This window comes from Falco biarmicus, chromosome 1, assembly GCF_023638135.1.
Source record: "Falco biarmicus isolate bFalBia1 chromosome 1, bFalBia1.pri, whole genome shotgun sequence".
NCBI classification, from domain to species: domain Eukaryota; kingdom Metazoa; phylum Chordata; class Aves; order Falconiformes; family Falconidae; genus Falco; species Falco biarmicus.
In genome coordinates, this window is record NC_079288.1 from 10,432,893 (window position 1) to 10,451,593 (window position 18,701).

The following is an 18,701-nucleotide window of genomic DNA, read 5'->3' on the forward strand; positions in this document are numbered from 1 at the left end:
CCCAGCATGGGCACGGCAGCACTGAAAGTCCTCAGGGGGACAAGGCACAGCCACCGTGTAAGGGGACCAGCCCAGGAGCAAGGGAGCCTTGGGATGTAAAGGATGAAAGCCCAGAGCGATGGGAAAGCAGCCAAAGGACGGGACAGGAGTGTGGCTCCATCTCCAGTCCCCTCTGCTCCACTGCTGATGCGGGATGTGAATTACACGGATGATATTTAGCAGCTTCCACATTTGCATTAGTTCCCCAGGCCCCGGATCTCACTTATGGACAGCAGGTCACTGCCACCTTTGCCCCTGCAGACACAGACCCCACACCAGCCCCAGCAGAAGAGAGGCTAGCATGGGCAGCCCACATCCCTGGATGCATCCCTGGGACCATCCCATCAGGATCCCAGCCAGGTGACATCAGATGGACCTGGGCTGGGTGGCAACAGCAAAACCCATGTCACCCCCAAACAGCAGGACTGGGGTACATCTTGGGAAAGATTTTATGGTGTCAGTAAGATCCAGCACCTTTATTGCTGCAGGCAGCCACCTCCCAGCCCCAGCTGCTGCTCAACAGCCCAGGAGCAGCACCCACGGTGGGGCCAGCACCCATGGACAGCTCATGTTGATCCACACAGGCCCCCTGGTTATGGCAGCGTTCACCCCTCTTGCAGGGGCATCAGCCCCAGTTTGTAGGTAAAAGCTATTGCATTCTTGGCAAATACTGACAGCAGCTTGTTATCAGTTAATATTTACCCTCATCTCAATAAAAAGCTTTTACTTCAGCCTCGCGGCAGGTCACTGAGGCTGTGCAACAAGCGTGTAAGGTCCTGGCCACCTTACCAGCAGAGGACACGTTTTCACTGTTCTTGGCTTCAGTTGCAGGCAGAGGCCACGGCAAGGGGCTCCCCAGCCCAGGCCAACACCTCCCACGGCATCTTTTGCCAGGGGCGGGGGAATCTCTTATACTTGTAGGAGGGGAAAAGCTTTTGGACCAAAGTCATCAGTTCACACAGCCTCAGGCACCAGCGATGGTGGTGATAACACAAGAGCAGGATGTAGCAACCCCCCACCAGCACTGGGGCTTTCCCAGTGGTCTGTAAAGCATGGCCCCAACTGGTGTCACAACAATAAATGACCTAGAAGGAGCTGGGGGAGTCCACGGCTGCAGCAGCACAGGACCAGCATCCCCATGTGTGCGCTGGCCATGCAGCTCTGGGCTGGAGGCTGGACACAGCACAGGAGCCCAGCCAGACCTTGCCTGCTGGCCGTGGCCATTTATGCTGGTGAAGCCTTGCACTCGGGGTAAATCAGCCAGTCCCATGCCCACACTGCAGAGGGTTTTGGGTTTTTTTTAATTTTTTTTTTTCCTTTGAAAGGATCTTTCATCCCATCTGCACCTACAAGCTTCCATCTCCATAGGACATTGCTGCCATGATGGAGACCCTGTGTTTCACATCCCCATCAGGGCTCTCCAAAGCATCTGCCCAGTTTAATGACATGGGGAAGCACTCCCAGCCACAGCCCGTGTACCCACCCAAGGCCCCCCAGGTTCTGCTCAGAGCAGGTCCTGCTGCCACGGCCCAGCACAGGATTAAACAAGGGCTGAAATCTGCTCTGTGTGGTAACAGCTCTCCGTAAGCCACCAAAGGACGGGGAGATGAAAAGAAAGGGCCTTTTAGAAATAATTGGAAGAGCTGCTCCACTGGGAACAACAGGACATCTACGAGGAGTCCTTAATTAAGAGGAGCACTGCTGCTGCCGATAGATGTGCCCAAAGCTGTATCACAAGGTAGTGTCTCCGCTGTAAAGAAAAAGCCAAGGAGTCCTATGGAAATCTCCACGCAAGGGCAGGCTTGAAGGCTCCAGCCACCTTGATGCCGATGAATGGACCCACTGTTATCACCCCAGCTACACCACTGAGCACCTCCAACAAAGGCCAGGGCTGGGCAGGAGCAGCCAGCATGTGCTTTGTCACGGAAAGGACCCACCAGTCTGAAAGGCAGCCAGGAAACAGTTACACATTTTGCTAATTCACACTGGTCCGGAGCTGAGAGTGCCTAGGATGCTCCCACCACCTTGCATGCAAGGCAGCCACTCAAAGCACAACCTGCCCTGCTCCTGCAGAGGAATCTGGTCTCACCCTGTGCTGGACTACCAGAGAAAATCACCCAGAGGACGGAGGGCAGAAGTTCTCACCTCCTGGAAAAGCTGAAGTTTGGGATGCACGGTGTGGATGCCACGCTCTAGGGATTCATGAAGCAAGCGGCACATGAAAGAGCAACACTGGCAGAGTGCCAGGAACAAACACGGGCAGTCATGGCAGCAGGTGTTTTGGGGGAAGCAGCACCAGCAGCACAGGAAAACCGTGTGGCAGGGCAGGAGCGCTTACCGGGAGCCTTGAGCTCGTTGCTGATGAAGGTGAGCAGCTCGCGGAAGATGTCGCAGTAAGGCACAGGCCAGGTCAGGAAGCTGTGGTAGACACTGGCGGCTTTCAGGAGCAGGTCACAGCCCGGTGGGAAGTGGGGAGCCTATGGGGGATGGGAAGACACGGTTAGAAGGACAGCAAGGACACAGGCCTCGAGCGCTGCATAAAAACTCGAGGGTGCAGGCTGGCCATGGGAGGAGCAGAAGCGGATCGGAGCAGAGGGTCACCCCTGACACCCCATCCTCTCCCAAGGAAGGGTCAAAGGATCCCCACCGGGTGCAGCCCCCAGAAACCTCCATCCGCTCTGCACCTCCCCAACCTCCCAGCTGTGGCTCACGTGCCAAAGCCTATATATAAATTTCTCTTTAACACCCCCAGATCCATACAGATGCATCTCACTACAGCCTGTGCTTTTGCAAGATCTGGCAGCAATGATTTCCTCGGGATAATGATGCATTGTGCTAATAATAATAATAAAAAAAGCTATTTCCTGTGAAGGCTCCGCTCCTTCTTTTCATCAGTGCTGCCCATGTATCTTGCACAAGTACAAAGGGTAATGAAAAAAAATGTGCCCTGTCTGCATGGAGATATTGTCAGTCTACCTTTCTGATTAGCCCATCTTTAAATAAAAAGCCTAAAACACTGAAGCTCATTTTTTTCATCTTTCAGCTTGTGCAATGGTTGCCTGGTCTTGATCCCTGTAGATTCATACAGGATCCTTTGCTGAGATGAATTGATCGAAGCAGACCATGGTATTTCAGACAAAAGCCACCCCGATGTCGGTGGTTGTTCTGTGTGGCTCCGTGGGACCCCAGACCCTGTGGCCTCCCCAGGGGCTGGGATCAAGCTACGTGCAGCAGCCTCAGGACTTACATACAGGACCGCATAGTAGAAGAGCAGAGCCAGGGGAGTTACGAGATCGTAGTCGCACTTCTCCTGCACCTGTAGGAAACAACCCAAGGGCAGAGGATGAGCCCGGTTGCTCGCCATGAGCGTTACCCAAAAGCAGCCTTGGAGGTGCTGGGAGACTCCCCAGCAGTGCAGCCGGTGCCTGACCCACAGCATCACATCACCATCCCCAGCAGATTCCCTCATCTCCAAGGGAAAATAACCCCTAAAGCCCCAGTCACCCCCACCAACGGGACAGGCAGATAAGCACAGACTGCTGCTCTGCTTTTATCCTTGAGAAGCCGATTTGGCCAAGCTCCCAGCCCTCCGATGCTCCCAATCCTTGCAGAGTTGCATGGAAGTGGCTCAAAGCAGGCAGTTTGGAGAGGCAAGCAGGCAGCCTGGCCCCTGCAAGCAGCTTGCAAAGTTCTGCAGCATGGTGCAAACCATGTATTTCTGTCCCAGCCTTTACCACTGAATAGCCAGCAGAATGACTGCACTGAGGGACATAGCGATGGCTCAAGGATATGCTTGCAGACACTGTCTCCTCTTGTTCATGAGCACAGAATGAAGTGCAATAAACCACTATGGAAACCCAAACGTAATAAAACACTATCTACAACTAGATCAAGTCCAGACATTTAAAAGAAATATAAATTAATTAAACCAAATTGTGCTAATTTGAAGTGGTATCGGCTCTGCAGCCCGGCAGCTAGACAGCCTTTCTTCCCCCAGAAATGAAAGGCAGCATTTACCCCATCACATGAATCCCAGCGCTGAGGATTTAGGAAACACATCACCGTTTCCTGCCACATGAAGGGATTCCTCCGAGGTCTTCCTGGCCGCAGCCTGGGGTGACCCTGCTTGACCGACAACGCCTGGAGCTTCTCCAGCACATGATGGGGCTGCGGGTGGCTGACAGGATCAGCCCCGCTGCTGCTTCACCTCCCCACTGGGCTCAACCTGACTGTCGCCTGCCAGGCTGCTACATGGTGCAAACCCTGCCCGCGGTCCCCAGTGCCCCAGCTCTGCTTCCAGCTCTGCAGGAAGCCTAGCAGAGCCACAGCAAAGTTTCCATCAAAAACAACAGGAAACTTTCAATTTGCTCTGATTTGGAGTAGCAGCTCCCAGCTTACACCAGGGGCAGGTCTGGGGAAGGCTGGCTTCGTCTGCGCAGCCCTACAACCCAGGCTGCCCCTGCACAGTGCCAAGCAGCACTTTGGGAAATCAAAACCCTTCCCCCATGGATCTGCGGTGCTGCCCAAAAAGCAGGTACCAGAGCTGGGCTTTCCCTTGTAGCCTCCATGTGCTAAAAGCCAGCAGGACACACAGGGCTGGTCCCACCAGAGTTTTGGACCTGCCGACCCAGCATCACCTGACCCCAAGCTCCATTGCCCCAGCAATACCTTACCACAACCCAGCATCACCCACCTAACTCCACAAAACTCCATTCAGAGCAAGCCCCAGAGCTGACACCTCCTCAAAGCCCGCAGCCCTCCCCAGCAGCCCTTCAACTCACCTCTTTGGCCTTGCCGAGGATCTTCTCCACAAGGATGAGGTAGTTGCCAGCATCTCGGCTCACCAGCTCCTGCAGGCTCCAGCAGTTCAGGCACAGCCCAGCTGCAGGGGAGACAGAGCTGCCGTCACTCACAGCTCCGACCAAGAAGGTCACAGGAGGGATGAATAACGGGAAAGGGTCAGGGCAAAGGTGTTCACCACCTGCACCAGGTCATGGCAGAGGAAGAAACCTCACACGCTCATTCTGGAGGGATCTAATCTCACCAAATGGTGCTTATCTCAGCAGCATCGCTTCATACCCGAGCACCTCCACACTCACACAGCCCAACACGCTCAGCTGGGTCAGATGCCTCTCACCGAGGCAGGTGGGGTAGCTGATGTGCCTGCACTGCCACATGCGTGCTGCAGAGGCCAGAGGGATGTGCATGGCATGGCTGGATGCCCACCTTCATTCTGCCTGAGCACACAAAACCCACTAGTGGCCCCTTGCCCTGCTGCCCCCAGGCTCAAACACCCCAGATGCACTATCCCAACTATAAACTCACTCAAACCCTGCAAAACTCAGTTCCCCGCTGCGCACACCTCCAACCCTCTCCACCTGCATCACGCCTGAGGGAAGGTGCTGCATCCCCCCAGCCAGCTTCCCCACACCCTGGAGATGCACCATCACATCAGCATCGCAGCAGTCAGAGTTCATACCAGCATTGCTGTAAAGCCTGCCCAGCATTTTTTCCAGCTCTCTTAGCACCTTCAAATTTTTGTTAAATATTTAAAAGCCTGGCAGAAGATTAGCCAGAGTGAGAGAGAACTGCCATGCAAAAGGACAGAGGGTCCTTCACCCCTGTTAATTGAAATCCCCCCGGCCTCAGTTCCCAGGCATCTGCCTCCTGCTGCTGGGACCCAACCGGTGACAATGGCCCAAGGTGTTTCCCGAGGCCATCGCTCTTCTTGGCGGTCAGGGCCACCTCCCAGATGGTCTTAGAGGAAATGTTCTGTGCGAAGGCTGTCGGGCACCTCCATTCATCCCGGCCTTGCATCCCAGGGGAGGAGGCAGTGCTCGCCGACACCTCGGACCAGGATCTGCAGAGCAAGGGGGAGCAGCACCTCCTCCTTCTCTTCCTCCTCCCCTGGCGCCACACACAACCCCATGGAGAAAAGTTACGGAGAAATTCCAAGCAAACAGCCTAACAAATATCTGAGAAGGGTCCATGTTTTCACCTCTGCCATTCTGCATCACCATGAATTTTTACCACAGGAGTGGATGCAGTGCAGGCACCACACAGCTCAGCTACAGCCCATGGCTTGGTTCAGGGGGTGGTGGCACTGGGGCTCTTCCAATCTCAGTCCAAAAGCAAAGCCAAGAGAAACAGAGCTTCTCACTGCGAGGAAGTGGGTCTAATGATCAAAGAGCAAAAAATAAATACAAATCCACCTGCTTTTCACTCACACATTCTATTAAGCGCACAGAAACACCGACCCACGCGTGCTGGCTGTCACGTTGGAGCTGGCAAGGAAGAAACAATGCCACAAGCTGGCAAGGGGACAGTGGTATACATCACAAACCTACAGGTCACACTGTCCGTCCCTCAAATGTTATCCCCAACTGCAGAGGCTACAAATTCATCAAGCGTACAGACATGTGTGACAAGCAAGATGAATTTAAACCAGGGGAGAGGTCTGCCATGGCCCAGCTGGGAGAAGTCAATGCCAAGACAAGCAAAACTAGTGCTAAGGTTGCAAAACCCACCTTCATTTGGGTGCGTCCATGTCCATGTGTGTGTCCCCATGGAGAGGCACTTGCTCACCCAGACACACGCTATTTCTGTAGCTTTATGCCTAGCTTGTAAGTGAATTAACAGGGCAGGAGCCTTCCCCCACGGGAAAGCCCCCCCTGCTGCCACATAACTTTTTACTTTCAATGAATCAACATCTTCCAGTTGAGAAAGATCCCGCTGGAAAGTTTCCAAGAAGATCAGATGCACTCGCTGTTAATCACAGTTGCAATTTTTAATTTGCCTCTGGTACTTCTGGCATCTCACTCAACTTGCTAACACCCAGAGTGCCGCCGTAGACTGTGGTACCTTGTCAGCGAGGGCATAGCCACAGCAACCCGGTAATTCAGTGATGCTCTGGTTTTCCTTTGAGCTATTTTCAGAAGCCAGTGCAATGGCACAAAGCCATGGCTCTGCTTAGGATGCCCCTGGCAGACTGCTGAGATAAATCAACACTGTCCCAGAGCGCAGCATCCTCCAGGGAAAGCCCCCGCACCTGTGAGATAGCCAAGAAAGCAACCAGCCCAGCAGAAGTGGTCAGAACTGCCAGGAGCTTTGCTGACCTCAGCCAGAAGCAGCTGGGTTCACACGCTGCCTTCAAACAGCCTGTCCCGCTTCGGCCGGGAGGATTATTTCACCCGTGAGAGCCCGGCCCTGCTGCGGCTGCCCAGGGTAAGCCCAGCCGGGTGAGAGCAGCGGAGCTGAGCCCTGGCGGTGCACCACCAGCGAGGGGAACGCTGCTTCCTGTGCAAGCGTAACCACAAATACAAATAGCTCAGCAAGACACGGGCTCTTTCCTTCCTCTCGCTTCTAGCGAGGGAGATGGAAATTGTGGTGGCAGCGGCTTGCTGTGTTATTCTGCTCTGAATGGGGCAGAGGGAGCGGTGCTAGGCTGCTCGGCTGGAGGGGAGCTGGGGCAAGCCCGCTGTGAATGGGCTGGAAGGGCAGGCAAGGCTCGAGGGAAGCATCTTACAAATAGAATTCAGACCTGACATCTTCTGACTCATCTTTGGGTCTTCTACAGGAACCGTGAGCTGAAGCACAAGGGTACAGCCAGGTATACTTGAATAGCATTGCTATAAGCAGAATTTCTGTTTAATTGGTGGTCACAGCAAGGCATTGGGATTACTCAGGGATTAAGCTAAACAGTGCTGGGAGGCAGCAGGCTGCTAGGGTCTGAGCTCCTGAACTTGGCAAAGCAGCATTAGCCAGAGACACACCAAAACAGCTGCATCCTTGCTAAAAATAATCTCAAGCATAAAATGCAGCTCGGAAATCCTGGACACAATAAACAAAGACCACGCGGCAAAGCGAAGTGTTCAGCACCACCAGGCATGAGTCAGGACAGGGGACTCAGACCTGGATGGGAAATCCCTTCCCTCCACACACAGTCCAGGCCACCAGCATCCACTTTCCAACCACTGGGAGCAGAGTTAATCCCTGCAGCCATATCCCCTGCATCAGGCTAAAACGGTTATTTGGGCATGAAGGTGATGCTCTTAATGTGCACAGATCAGGCTCAAAAGCCCCAGGTGACAGCAAAAAGCAGAATGGAGCCACTCACCTGCAGGCACCTTCTCCATCCTTATGCAGATGTCCTGCATCCCCCTGGGACACACTGGGTGCTGCAGTAGCACCCCGGGACCTTTACAAACTGCAAAGCAGCACTTGGTTTATTCCCAGGCCAGGGAGAGGCTGCCACCAGGTGAGAAACCAACTCCAGGAAGTTTTATTTGCAGCCGCTCCTCCATCTCCGTATACCTGAGCAGATGCTCAGCTGGTGCTTTGCAGTGATGGTAAATCATGCCGCCAGCTGGGTCAGACCACAGGTCCCAGGGACAACGCAGCAGTGGTGTTTTACACCAGGTCAGAGCAGCACAGAGCATGAAGTCCAAACTGGTTTCGTTCCACTGTGCTCAAAACCAGCAGCACCAGACCATGCCAGGGACCCTCCCTGTCCTGCAGGGGACAAGGGTAGGATACACACTGAGGGCACGCAGGAAGCTTGAACCTGACATTCTCCTGAACTTCACACTTGCTCTTTAATTCCCAAAACAAGATTTGTCACTATGAGATGCAAGGGAGGGCTGGAAGCTGCATGGAGTGCACAGCTTGGAACGCCCTGGGATGTCCCCAAAGTCCAGCAGAGGGATGGTCCCTGCCATCACTGCAAGCAGGAGCTGTGCTCCCCGTTACCCCCAGTCTATCAAGCTGTGCAAGCACTGGAAAGTCCTGTGTTGGTGGGGAAACAATTCACCTTACTGGCCTAAGCCCATCGCAGGGCTGGGTTTGCCGCACTCCGGCAGGTGCCACTTGGCTGAGGGACATGGGAAGTAAAACCACACACACAGACTGCTCAGTGCCTTAGGAGTGGTCCATGCAGGAGCTGCGGGGTCACCTCTGGCTCTGGTGGTGTCAAGATCAGCTTTTAAAGATGCAACTTGCGCAGGCAGCACAAACTAGAATTTCTCCTTCCAGCCCCTAAATCCTATGAATTTGTCACAGCAGGCACCAGAGACCTCCCCCGACAGGGCAGTGGGAAGACCCACAGCTAAAAAACCTACTTACACTCACCCTGCCCTCACACCCATCCATCCGGTTTTGCTCCACTAAAAGAGCAACCCGGCGGTATCTTTTTTTTTTTCTTTGTACATGGAGAATGAGTCAGATTTATCTGCCAGCAACACAGACAGCCCAGGGCACGTTGTGGCCCCGGCTGTGGGATGCAGGCGCTGCAGCACACAGTCCTGCTTTTGCTGCAGCTCCAAGCTGTGCTTATCCCAGCATCCTACACAGCACGCTTAGACTGAGCCCAGTACAAGGCAGACCCAAAGGAAAAACTCCCTTTGGGAGAGCAAAGCCCACAGCAAAGCCACCAAGCAGGGAACCAGTGCTGGGCAGAAGCTGCACCAAGACCCCCGCACCGGGAGGGAGCTTGGGCACAGTGTACGCTCTTGCTTTGATCGCTATCAGCATCGAGGAAGATGCCTGCAGCGTGCCAGGAGCCGGGCAGCAGTGGCCCCGTGGGCGGCCTCGGAAGGATGAGGCTTCACAATTTCTTTTCTGAGAAGCGCACCAAGATGCCCTCCTCCTAGAGCGGCTTGTTCCTGACCTCAGTGGTTGACATTTCCCCTCTGCTGCTCTTCATAGGGGGCAACTGTCAGGTCGGAAAAAAGAGAAATAAAGCAGAAATACCGCATCCCCAAGCTGCCTTCGCCCACGGCACTCGGGCTGGGCATCAGCTCCCAGTGCCGTCAGAAATGATACAGTTGGAGGGGTGAAAAGCAGATGTCTCCATTTCCTCCCTCCCCCAGATGTGCTCCCACCATTTCCATTATGTCCTCACCAGAATAAGGTGGTTTTCTGCAAGGGACTGCCCAGAGGAAGGGCCAACTCACAGCAGTTTGTAAGTAGGGGGGGTGAGAGGTTCCCAAAACCCAGGGGACAGCAAAAGCCTCACAGTGACAGCATCCCCTTGAGATGCATCCTGCGCTGCACAGCGGTCCAGCCCATGGCTTCCATACCCAAGCAGCTGCTTAGAGCCCCCTGAGCAGAGCACAGCAGCACCTCCCAGGGCTGGAGGCACTTCCACCCAGCCTGGGCAGTGATTTCAGCAAGAAAACCCACCATAAGCCTGGAGAAATCAGTCCAAAGGTTAAAATTTGCAAGGTTTAGTAACCAGTGCACTTTAATTCTGCACTTAGGGCTGGATGAATTTCAGACGCTGCATTTTGGTACTTGGTGACCAAGCTGGAGGATCCCCACACCAGCCTCTGTTTGCTCCCCATGAGGGTATTTAGGTGACTGCAGCTCAGCAGGGTCTGAAGCTTCTCCTCATCAGAGCTGAGCAGACTGAACTCCCTGAGCGTCACATGCGACATACCACCATTGAACGCTCATCTCCTCCTCCAGCTCACTGGTGATATTCCTCCACCCTCCTCAACAGCATCCTTCATCCCCCCCGACTGCTGTGCAGCCCCATGGCAGACACAACAGCTCCTTCCCACCCCTGGGACCCCTCAGGCACTGGGCTGCCCTACAGCCTTGCCGGCAGCTCCCCAGTCCAGCATCCCCAGCACCACCAGCTGCCAGACCCAACCCAGCACTTCCCCTCACCAAAGGCTCCCTGTTTCACTGCTCACCAGCTAGAAATAAAATATTTCTCTTCCTTTAGCACACAGATTTGACTATCATCTCTCTCCAGCAACACAGAGGAAGGCAAACTCTCCGAAGAGGGTCTCCACAAGGAAAAGCAGGTTGTCTTTCCTGGCACTCCTCTAACAGGGTTTTTTGTATGTCCAAGACAATAAATTTTAATTTAGTTCCTCCAATAAACGCTGCAGTCCAGGAAAGATTTTCTGTTCACACCCCAGAGCTGACCACAGGCTTATCCAGAGTATAAATCTGGGATGACCAAAGCACCCACACTTTTCCCTGCTGACTTCACAGACCTAAGCTGTTCAGTCACTAACGTGGAAGGGAAACAACGCGTCGGAAGCGATTACTCACCCACTCTGGAGCAACCTCTTCTAAAATTGTCATATGAAAATATAGCATTAAATAATTTAAAAATTAACAAAATCCTAGCAAGGTCTCAGCCCAAAAACCTGCAACATGGTGCATGCTATTTTCATGTAATGAAATGGTAAAAGCAAATAAATTGGGAAATAGAAGTGATATAAGAAGTTAAAAACGAGAAAGGAGAAGGCTATGCCACAGTTAAGAAGAAGACGGAGGGATTCATTGACTATATGAGGAACAGAGTCCTACCATAAATAACAGACTGGATGTGACACAGCTCAGCAATGATTCAAACTGTTGCTTGTAACACGGGGAAGGCAGAAGAATGTGAAAACATTTCTGCTCTGTTTTTGAAAAGAAATAGGAGACCCTGTTAAGGGGTGTAGCTACAGCTGTGTGCTACGCTCTGTTTTCCCCGAGTTGTCTATGTTACTGCAATAATGAAATACTTCCTACTCCAACAGCAAGGGGGTAGGGTGTGAAACAGCAGCTCTCCAAGGCAGTTGTGTTTAAAGCCAGCAGGGCTGGCAGGGAAAGCCAGCGGGGAAGAGCACTGAGCGCTGGCCAAGCCACTGCCTGGGGGGCTGCCCAGCAGCGGGACCCCGGGCACGGCAAAGCTGGTCACATCACATCCACCCACAGCTGTGGAAACGGGCTGCGCCGGTCACGCTGAAGATTTTTGGCACCAGCACAAATGCTTTTGATGAAAGGGAACTTTCTGATGTGTAAAATGCCTGAGATTCTCCCAGGAATGCCAGGTCATTCTGTCAAACCCCATAAAACCCACATGAAGAAGACCGAAAGCCAGCAGGCGGAGAGGGGGAAAATCATTAGAAATGAGGAATCGCTGGGCAGCACAGCTGCTTCCAACGGAGCCCACCACCACCTGACCCCTGCCCTGTACAGTCTGGTCTTTGCTAATGAGCCAGAAAAATTATGAAGTCATTTTTTAAAGGCTACGCTAACACAAACACCAGCGCTGAGGGGCTGGGATTAGAGAAGGGCAGAGTTTGTGAGTGACACAGGAACTGATTAATTATAATTATGGGAAGAGGTGAGTTATGAGGCACACAATGAATCGTTTGGTGAGATGGACTCCTTTGGACACGCATTGTAACGGTGCCAAACACGAGGCCGTGCTTCCAGGAACCAGGAATGTAGGTCACACCTCAGGGCACGTTTTCCAGAACATGAGGAGACCAAAAGGACCCAGGAGTCCTGGTCGCAAATGCACGAACCAAGACCCAGGGTGATGCTCCAGGGCATCACTTGGGTGGGTGAGAGGAAACAGGCACAGTGAAAGGGATTACTCCAGTATTTCACAGCAGGCAGGATACTGTTTGCATCTCTTTGTTGACTTACAGGTAAACAGAAAAGCAGAGGAGGTTGAAAAAACTGCACAGACAAAAAGAAATCTGAATCTGACAGCCCCCCAAATTCATTTCATTTCTTTTGTCTGCAAGAGGGTTTGGGAGGGATTGAATTGCAGCCTACAAGTGTGAGTATGAGGAAGAGGTGTCAAAATGACATTCAAAAATTACTTCTGCTCGCTGCTGCTCTGCCCTCACCATCACCATTCCAAATCCCTTTGCAGCCCTCTGAACATGGCTTACATCTTTACAGCCACCATGGTATCTGATCTAGATTTAAATAAAGTCGATAACAGTATCTCCATGCTTGCTTCTGACAATGCGGCTGAGATTACGCCCAAAGGCTTTGAGGACCACATGCATCAAAGGCACAGCTGGCTGATCACACAAAAGCCTTTCCTCGTGGTGAACGAAGGCTCCTCCTCTCTCCAGCTCATGCATGGACAACTGGCAAGATGCACAACTTCTCTGCTGAGTCTTTACACATGTAAGACCTAACACGACTTGTTCAGCATCTTGGGGCATCTTCCTACTGCAACAAGAGGCCCAGAAGACTGACTAGGTTAGATCCCATCCACATTGGAAGGGAGAAAAGGTCTCCAGGCAGCTCTTTCTTACCCAGGTGCTCAGGTAGGTCAGCAGATCATGCAGAGACAGAGCAAGCCCGTGGTTAATAGGTCACCTACCAGCCCATCTGCTGGAGACAGCATCTCTGCTAAGCCCATGCAGACATCTTTCCAGTGCGTGGTAAATCCTGTCCTCTGTGCACGTCGTGTGCTGCATTTTAATTCATCTCCTAAAGAGAAGGAAGAAGAAAGTTAGTATACCAGGCCCTTAGTTCAGTGCGAGGAAGAGAGCGCTGCAACATTTGTACTGTAGCACAGAAAAGATGGTCCCGGTGAAACATCACCCTGTTACTGCCTCCTGTCACCCTCGCCAAGCCCAACTGCAAGGATGGAGGTGCACATGTCCATGATCTGACCACAAGAGGCTGTGGGGCCAAGGCCCCCTCCCCCTGACCTGCTGCAGGCATATCTGCCTTCTCACAGCTTCCGTCTGTGGGACACATCAAGTCCCACTCACGTGTTTGTGGCAAGGAGGTGATCTTGGGTTAGCCTTCAGCGAAGATAATACTGCAAGAGATTACAGCTGGAGCACCTTGTGATGGGCTTGGATGGGAATCATCCAACAGCCCAGGCTGGAAGGGATCTCAAGAGATCACCTAGTCCAACGTGGGAAGACTAACAGCAGAGCCCAAGCTCCTGCTCCTTGCGCTAGGCATGGATTGTCCTTGACAGCTTTAGTGTCCGCTGGCGGCAGTCACAAAATCACTGCCAAGCGCCAGCCTTGTAAGCCAGGAGGAGCCTCCGGCACTGTCATCTCACTGCCACACAGCCAACGTGAAGAAAAGGTCCACGTGCCCTTGTAGCAATGCAGGAAAATACAGAGGGGACTTCAGCCCCAACATCCGAGGACATTGTGAAACTGCGGATTGCATGCCTGGCTGCAGCCTCTTCACAACACGGCTCTGTGCATCTCACCTCTCTTCCACAGCCCAGGGTGCAAACCTAAACCTTAGGCTGGCAGAGACTGCTGGGGGGCAAGAAGATTTTATCCCACTCAACTCATAAGCATCAGTCTGGGACACCATGAAAATAAAAGCAGCTTGCCCAGCAGGTTTACTTCTCAAATCTGCCATGACCGTGAGCAACCCAAGAGGTGCCCAGGCAGAGACACCCCCCCCTCCCCCACAGTGCCAGCCCTGGTGTCCAGAGGGACCCTGGGGCAGGCGCCTCTCCTCTCCCAAAGCACAGAGATGGGCCCATCCCACAGACACTTTGCCTCTTGGTTACAGGCAACACAAATGCACAAAAATAATCCAGGACAAAGCAATAAAACCTGCCAACTCTCCAAAAGCCACCTGCCAAGGAAACCTTTGCTTTCATCCAGGACAGCACACTCCTGTACCTATGACACATGCTCATGTTGTTCCCAAAGCTACCCCAAAATGCTCGATTCTCTGCTTATTTGGTCAATGTTTGACACTCAGTATTCAGCGATGGCTGTGACCATCACAGCTCCCCACCTCCACCCTGGCAGGAGTAAAAGCCTCCATGATCTTGACAGCAGCTCCCACCTGGTCCACCCTGCTTGATGCACTCAGCATGGCCACCTCCACCCACACTTAATTCCTGGCAATTCCCAGGACCCAAAAGAGCTCAATAAAGCTGTGCCCAGCTGTTGGAGCTCCCCAAGAGCCAAGGGAGCAGCTCCAGCCCCACTGCTCAGTCCTTCCTACTCTGGAAAGAAGCCACCAGCAGCTCCACACAGGTGAAAGCAAACACACAACGAGGAACCACTGACCTGCCAAACACAAGCTCGCTCCTTCACCCCAAAACGGCTCATGGGCTCCTGCCTCTTGCGTCCCACTGCCGCAGCCTGTTAATATGGTCTTCACCAAAAGTTTTATCCATCCACAGTGCATGCACGAGGAACACCTGAGAAGTGCTCCGCTGCAGTGCCGAGGACTGAATGAGCGGGCAGTCTGAGCATCAGCACCTTAGTCATGACTTGTGGCAAGAGGAAAGCAGTGACTAAGAGCCCAGCGTGACTCATAAGCACCCTTTACAACACCCAGCTCACAAAAATACACCTCCCCACACGTCAGCTTGTTTTAGAGCACAGCTTGGTCCTTGGAGGGAAACGCTCCTCACCACATACTCAGGGCGAGCCCTGCACCGGTCCAGGCAACCCTTCCCGATGCCCAGCACAGAACAGGCAGGGAATTTAAGCACAAAATATGACAAAGGTATTATCATAACTTTCAAATTACCAAATGCACTCTTTGAGTGGTTGTTTGGTTTTTTTTTCCTGGTCTGCTATGGACCACACATGAATCTAAACCTCTTCTCCCAAGGCAGTGCTTACGGAAGCATTTTTCATGGGAGAAAACTCAGTTTGTCCACCACAACTGAGCAGAAACTCTGCAAACTCTTCTACTGTTTATTCCCCAAACTCTCCCTTCCTTCCCACGCACACTGAGCAAAATGACAAGGCAGGGGACAGTTCTGGAGGATGTAATCAGACTTTCCAAGGAAGTCTGTTAAGCATCTCAAGAACACGAAGAAAAACAAGTGTTGAGATCAAGGGTTTTAATCAATGCTTTGCAATGTTGTACGAGGGTGTTGAGCAACTCTGTGAAAAAAAATATGTCTCTTCCTCGTCTCCCTCCAGCTGGACTCCCAGCAGCAGAGCTGCTAAACAAGAGCTGCTTTGGCAAAAGTGCTCTTCAGAGCAGGTGGAAGGGACAGCACAGCCGTGCCTGCAGGCTGCACCACACAGCATTTCACAACACGGCCAGGGCAAACCCTGCGAGCAGTCACACTCCGGCACCCGTCAGGGACACCCTCGTCACCCGGGCTGGCTGCTGCTCCGGGCATTTCCAAGCAGAGCAACATGTTGCAAAAGATGTGGGTTTCCTTGCCTTCTCCCCAGGTGTCAACAACACTTTCGAGCAAGTACACAACCACCACCCAGGCAAAAGAGAAGGGCTTTGATGGACCATTTGAGACAAAACAGCAAGGAGGATAACAAGAGACCTTCTGACACCAGATTGTCACAACTCCCCTGACAGCAGCTCTGCAGGCAACGCAATACAATGCCCACACATCTGTTCAGCCTCTGTGAAGCACCTGAAGATATTGCTCCTAGGAGGCAGGAACAGAGGAGACAACACTGCAGTTCTGCAGAACACCCTCAGGCACCAACTGAGTATCACCCTTGGACAAGATGTTGACTACCTCTCTCCAGGCCCTCATGCATCAGACCCCAGCCCCACAAAACCAGGCTATGGGACTTCAGCCCTGGATGCTCTCCACGATAAGATCAGTTTCCCTTCTCCAGTAACTTTGTACCTTAAAAGCAGCCTCCAAACACTGTGCAAACCATACAGTCACCATTTAAGAGGCAGAAAAGCCAATGTTTGGAAAAGTGAGAGCAATTTTTCTGCTGTCCTGCAGCAACTTGTGGCACAGCCGGGAGTATAAGGCAAATCTACAGCCCTCCAGGCACATTCCTTACCTGCCTTCCCACCTGCAGCGTCAGTGCAGTCAGAAAGAACAGGACTTCTTGCAGGAAGGTAGCTGGATCTCACCTAGATGAGAGTCCCTGTCACCTCACACCACGCTGGTCCGTACGCACAGCTGACCAAACGAGATAAATGTTCTACCATTTCACGACCCCAGTAACACCTTCCTCCCTGTCTGCCCCACGCGGGACGGCTGCCCACCATCAGCGGGGTGCCTCTGCAGACCACCCTTGGCCCACCATCAGCGAGGTGCCTCTGCAGACCACCCCGACAGGGCTGGCAGGAGGAACTGACAGAGACCAAGAAGGGAACTGGGAACCACAGCCACGCTGACCAGGGCGCAGGGAAGTGGCCAGCTTGCAAAGAGCAAGGCTTGCTCTCACTAATGATACGTCACGCAGGTGATGTTACAGTGCTCTCGGCCACAGCAGTGACAATATTTAATTTAATAATATTGAAGAATCCCATGTCCTGAGGGAAACTGATTCGCCTCAAGGTTTTGCCTTGTTTTTGACAAATGGCCAACAATTAGCAATGTCATGGGCACGGGGCATAGTTGAGCCTACCTCCTCAGAAAGCCTGACTGTCCAAAAAGCACCTGGTAATTTTCTAACAAAGACCAAGGGGAAAAAAAAAAAAGTTACTTAAGTGAGTGAGAAAAGTCACAGCGCTGACTTTGGAAAATGTCTCAACAGTCTTTGTGAAATTGTCCCAGCACCTTGCATGGATCTTTAGAGAATTTCCATCTGAGATTGCTTAGTTAGGAGTCCTCATTTATCTCTGTCACAGTTAAAAACTACAATGATTATACAGATAAATTACAATGTTCCTGTTAACTAACGTCAAACAGGTAAACCTTTATCCCTTGGTGGAAAGCAGGAACTGGCTGACCACTGTTTTTGGATTTTCACTTGTCCTGCTTTGAGGCAAGGTTTGCAAAACCCCACAGTTTTCCTAGAATATGAAAAAAAACCCCACTAACAAAAAAAAGAGTAACTTTTCCTGCCAGGCTGTGAAGCCTGAGGCCACAGGGAACCCTCAGGGCGTCAGAGCTTCATGACAGGGGCTTTCCACTCTGTTGGGACAGACTGTGGTTCCCCCACTTGCCTTCACCGCTCTGGGACCTTTCCCTTTCGTGGCTTTTCTCCTGCTCAGTATCAGGGCAAAGGAAAAGACCTCAACTCCTTCACGTCCAGGACGACGCTGCCCCAGAAGCAGAAGGTCCCTCTGCACACCGCAGCCAGGTTGAGGAGATGGCTGAGGCCATTTAGTAGCTCCCACACGGTCGGGACAGGGCACATGAGAAACCAAACCAGGGGCTACGTGGGATTTTCTGCAAGGAGAAGCACTTTTCTTGTGTTAAGATCCACATGAATCCTATCATCAACATCCAAAGGACTTCTCTGACCTCCTCCTGTAGTGATGGAGCTCAGGAAAGCCATCATTAGATGGGAACAGAGGGAAAGAGCTCAAAGATCAAGCCCAAAGTCGGTGTTCCCAAATAAAGTAGCGAAGGGGACCACCCTCTCCTGGGACGCTGGCCACCTCCAGTCCAACCAGCAGGGCAAATCCCTGCCCACCAACCCCACGGCGCTCCAGCACGATGTCCTGCGGAGGCACCACCCCAGCCAGCACCCTGCCCTGCTCTAATCCTGCTCTCCCAAGAGAGGAAACCCAGGCAGCCACGTGATAAACTGAGATTTCCACTTCCATGATAGCAAATCCCCGAAACATCTCCTTGAGGTGGCCACAGGCAAGAAAGGACCTGGCTGAAAGTCCTTTACCTTCTCAGAGGGTATCCTGCAGCAGGGAAGCAAGGCACCACTCCAACAGCACCGGAGAAAGCCCCTGGGTACCTTCACGGCAGGATAACGCCCTTTCCTGGCCGATTGTTCGTGGCTGCTGGCTGAGCATCCCGAGCAGGAAACGGGAGAGGAAAAACAAACCCTTTTACCCACGGGATCAGCTCATGAACACACTGCCCAGGTTTGCTGGCAATCGCAGTGGGTGGAGGGACATAGACTGCCTGGAAGAGATGCTAACTCATGGGTTAGCATGAGGAGCTGGCTCAGCACCTGGCTTGCTGCTGTGGTAGGGTTTAGGGCACTGGGGAGAAACGGGCAAGAAGCCTG

General features: G+C 52.7%; 1 protein-coding gene across 5 annotated transcripts in view; it reads right to left on the bottom strand.

The window, feature by feature from the left end:
• Nucleotides 1-18,701, bottom strand: part of PIK3R5 (phosphoinositide-3-kinase regulatory subunit 5) — a 64,614-nt gene that overhangs the window by 15,238 nt on the left and 30,675 nt on the right. For 4 of the 5 annotated variants that reach the window (XM_056344622.1, XM_056344630.1, XM_056344595.1 and 1 more), the window contains exons 2-5: nt 13,169-13,278; nt 4,821-4,921; nt 3,287-3,355; nt 2,378-2,516 (exon numbers count right to left, since the gene is read on the bottom strand). In XM_056344622.1, the coding sequence (XP_056200597.1) occupies nt 2,378-2,516; nt 3,287-3,355; nt 4,821-4,921; nt 13,169-13,265 (406 nt within the window). In that variant the 5' untranslated portion in view covers nt 13,266-13,278. Of the gene's footprint in view, nt 1-2,377; nt 2,517-3,286; nt 3,356-4,820; nt 4,922-13,168; nt 13,279-14,846; nt 14,982-18,701 lie in introns of those variants that run through there. The other variant, XM_056344604.1, reaches the window with a different exon arrangement.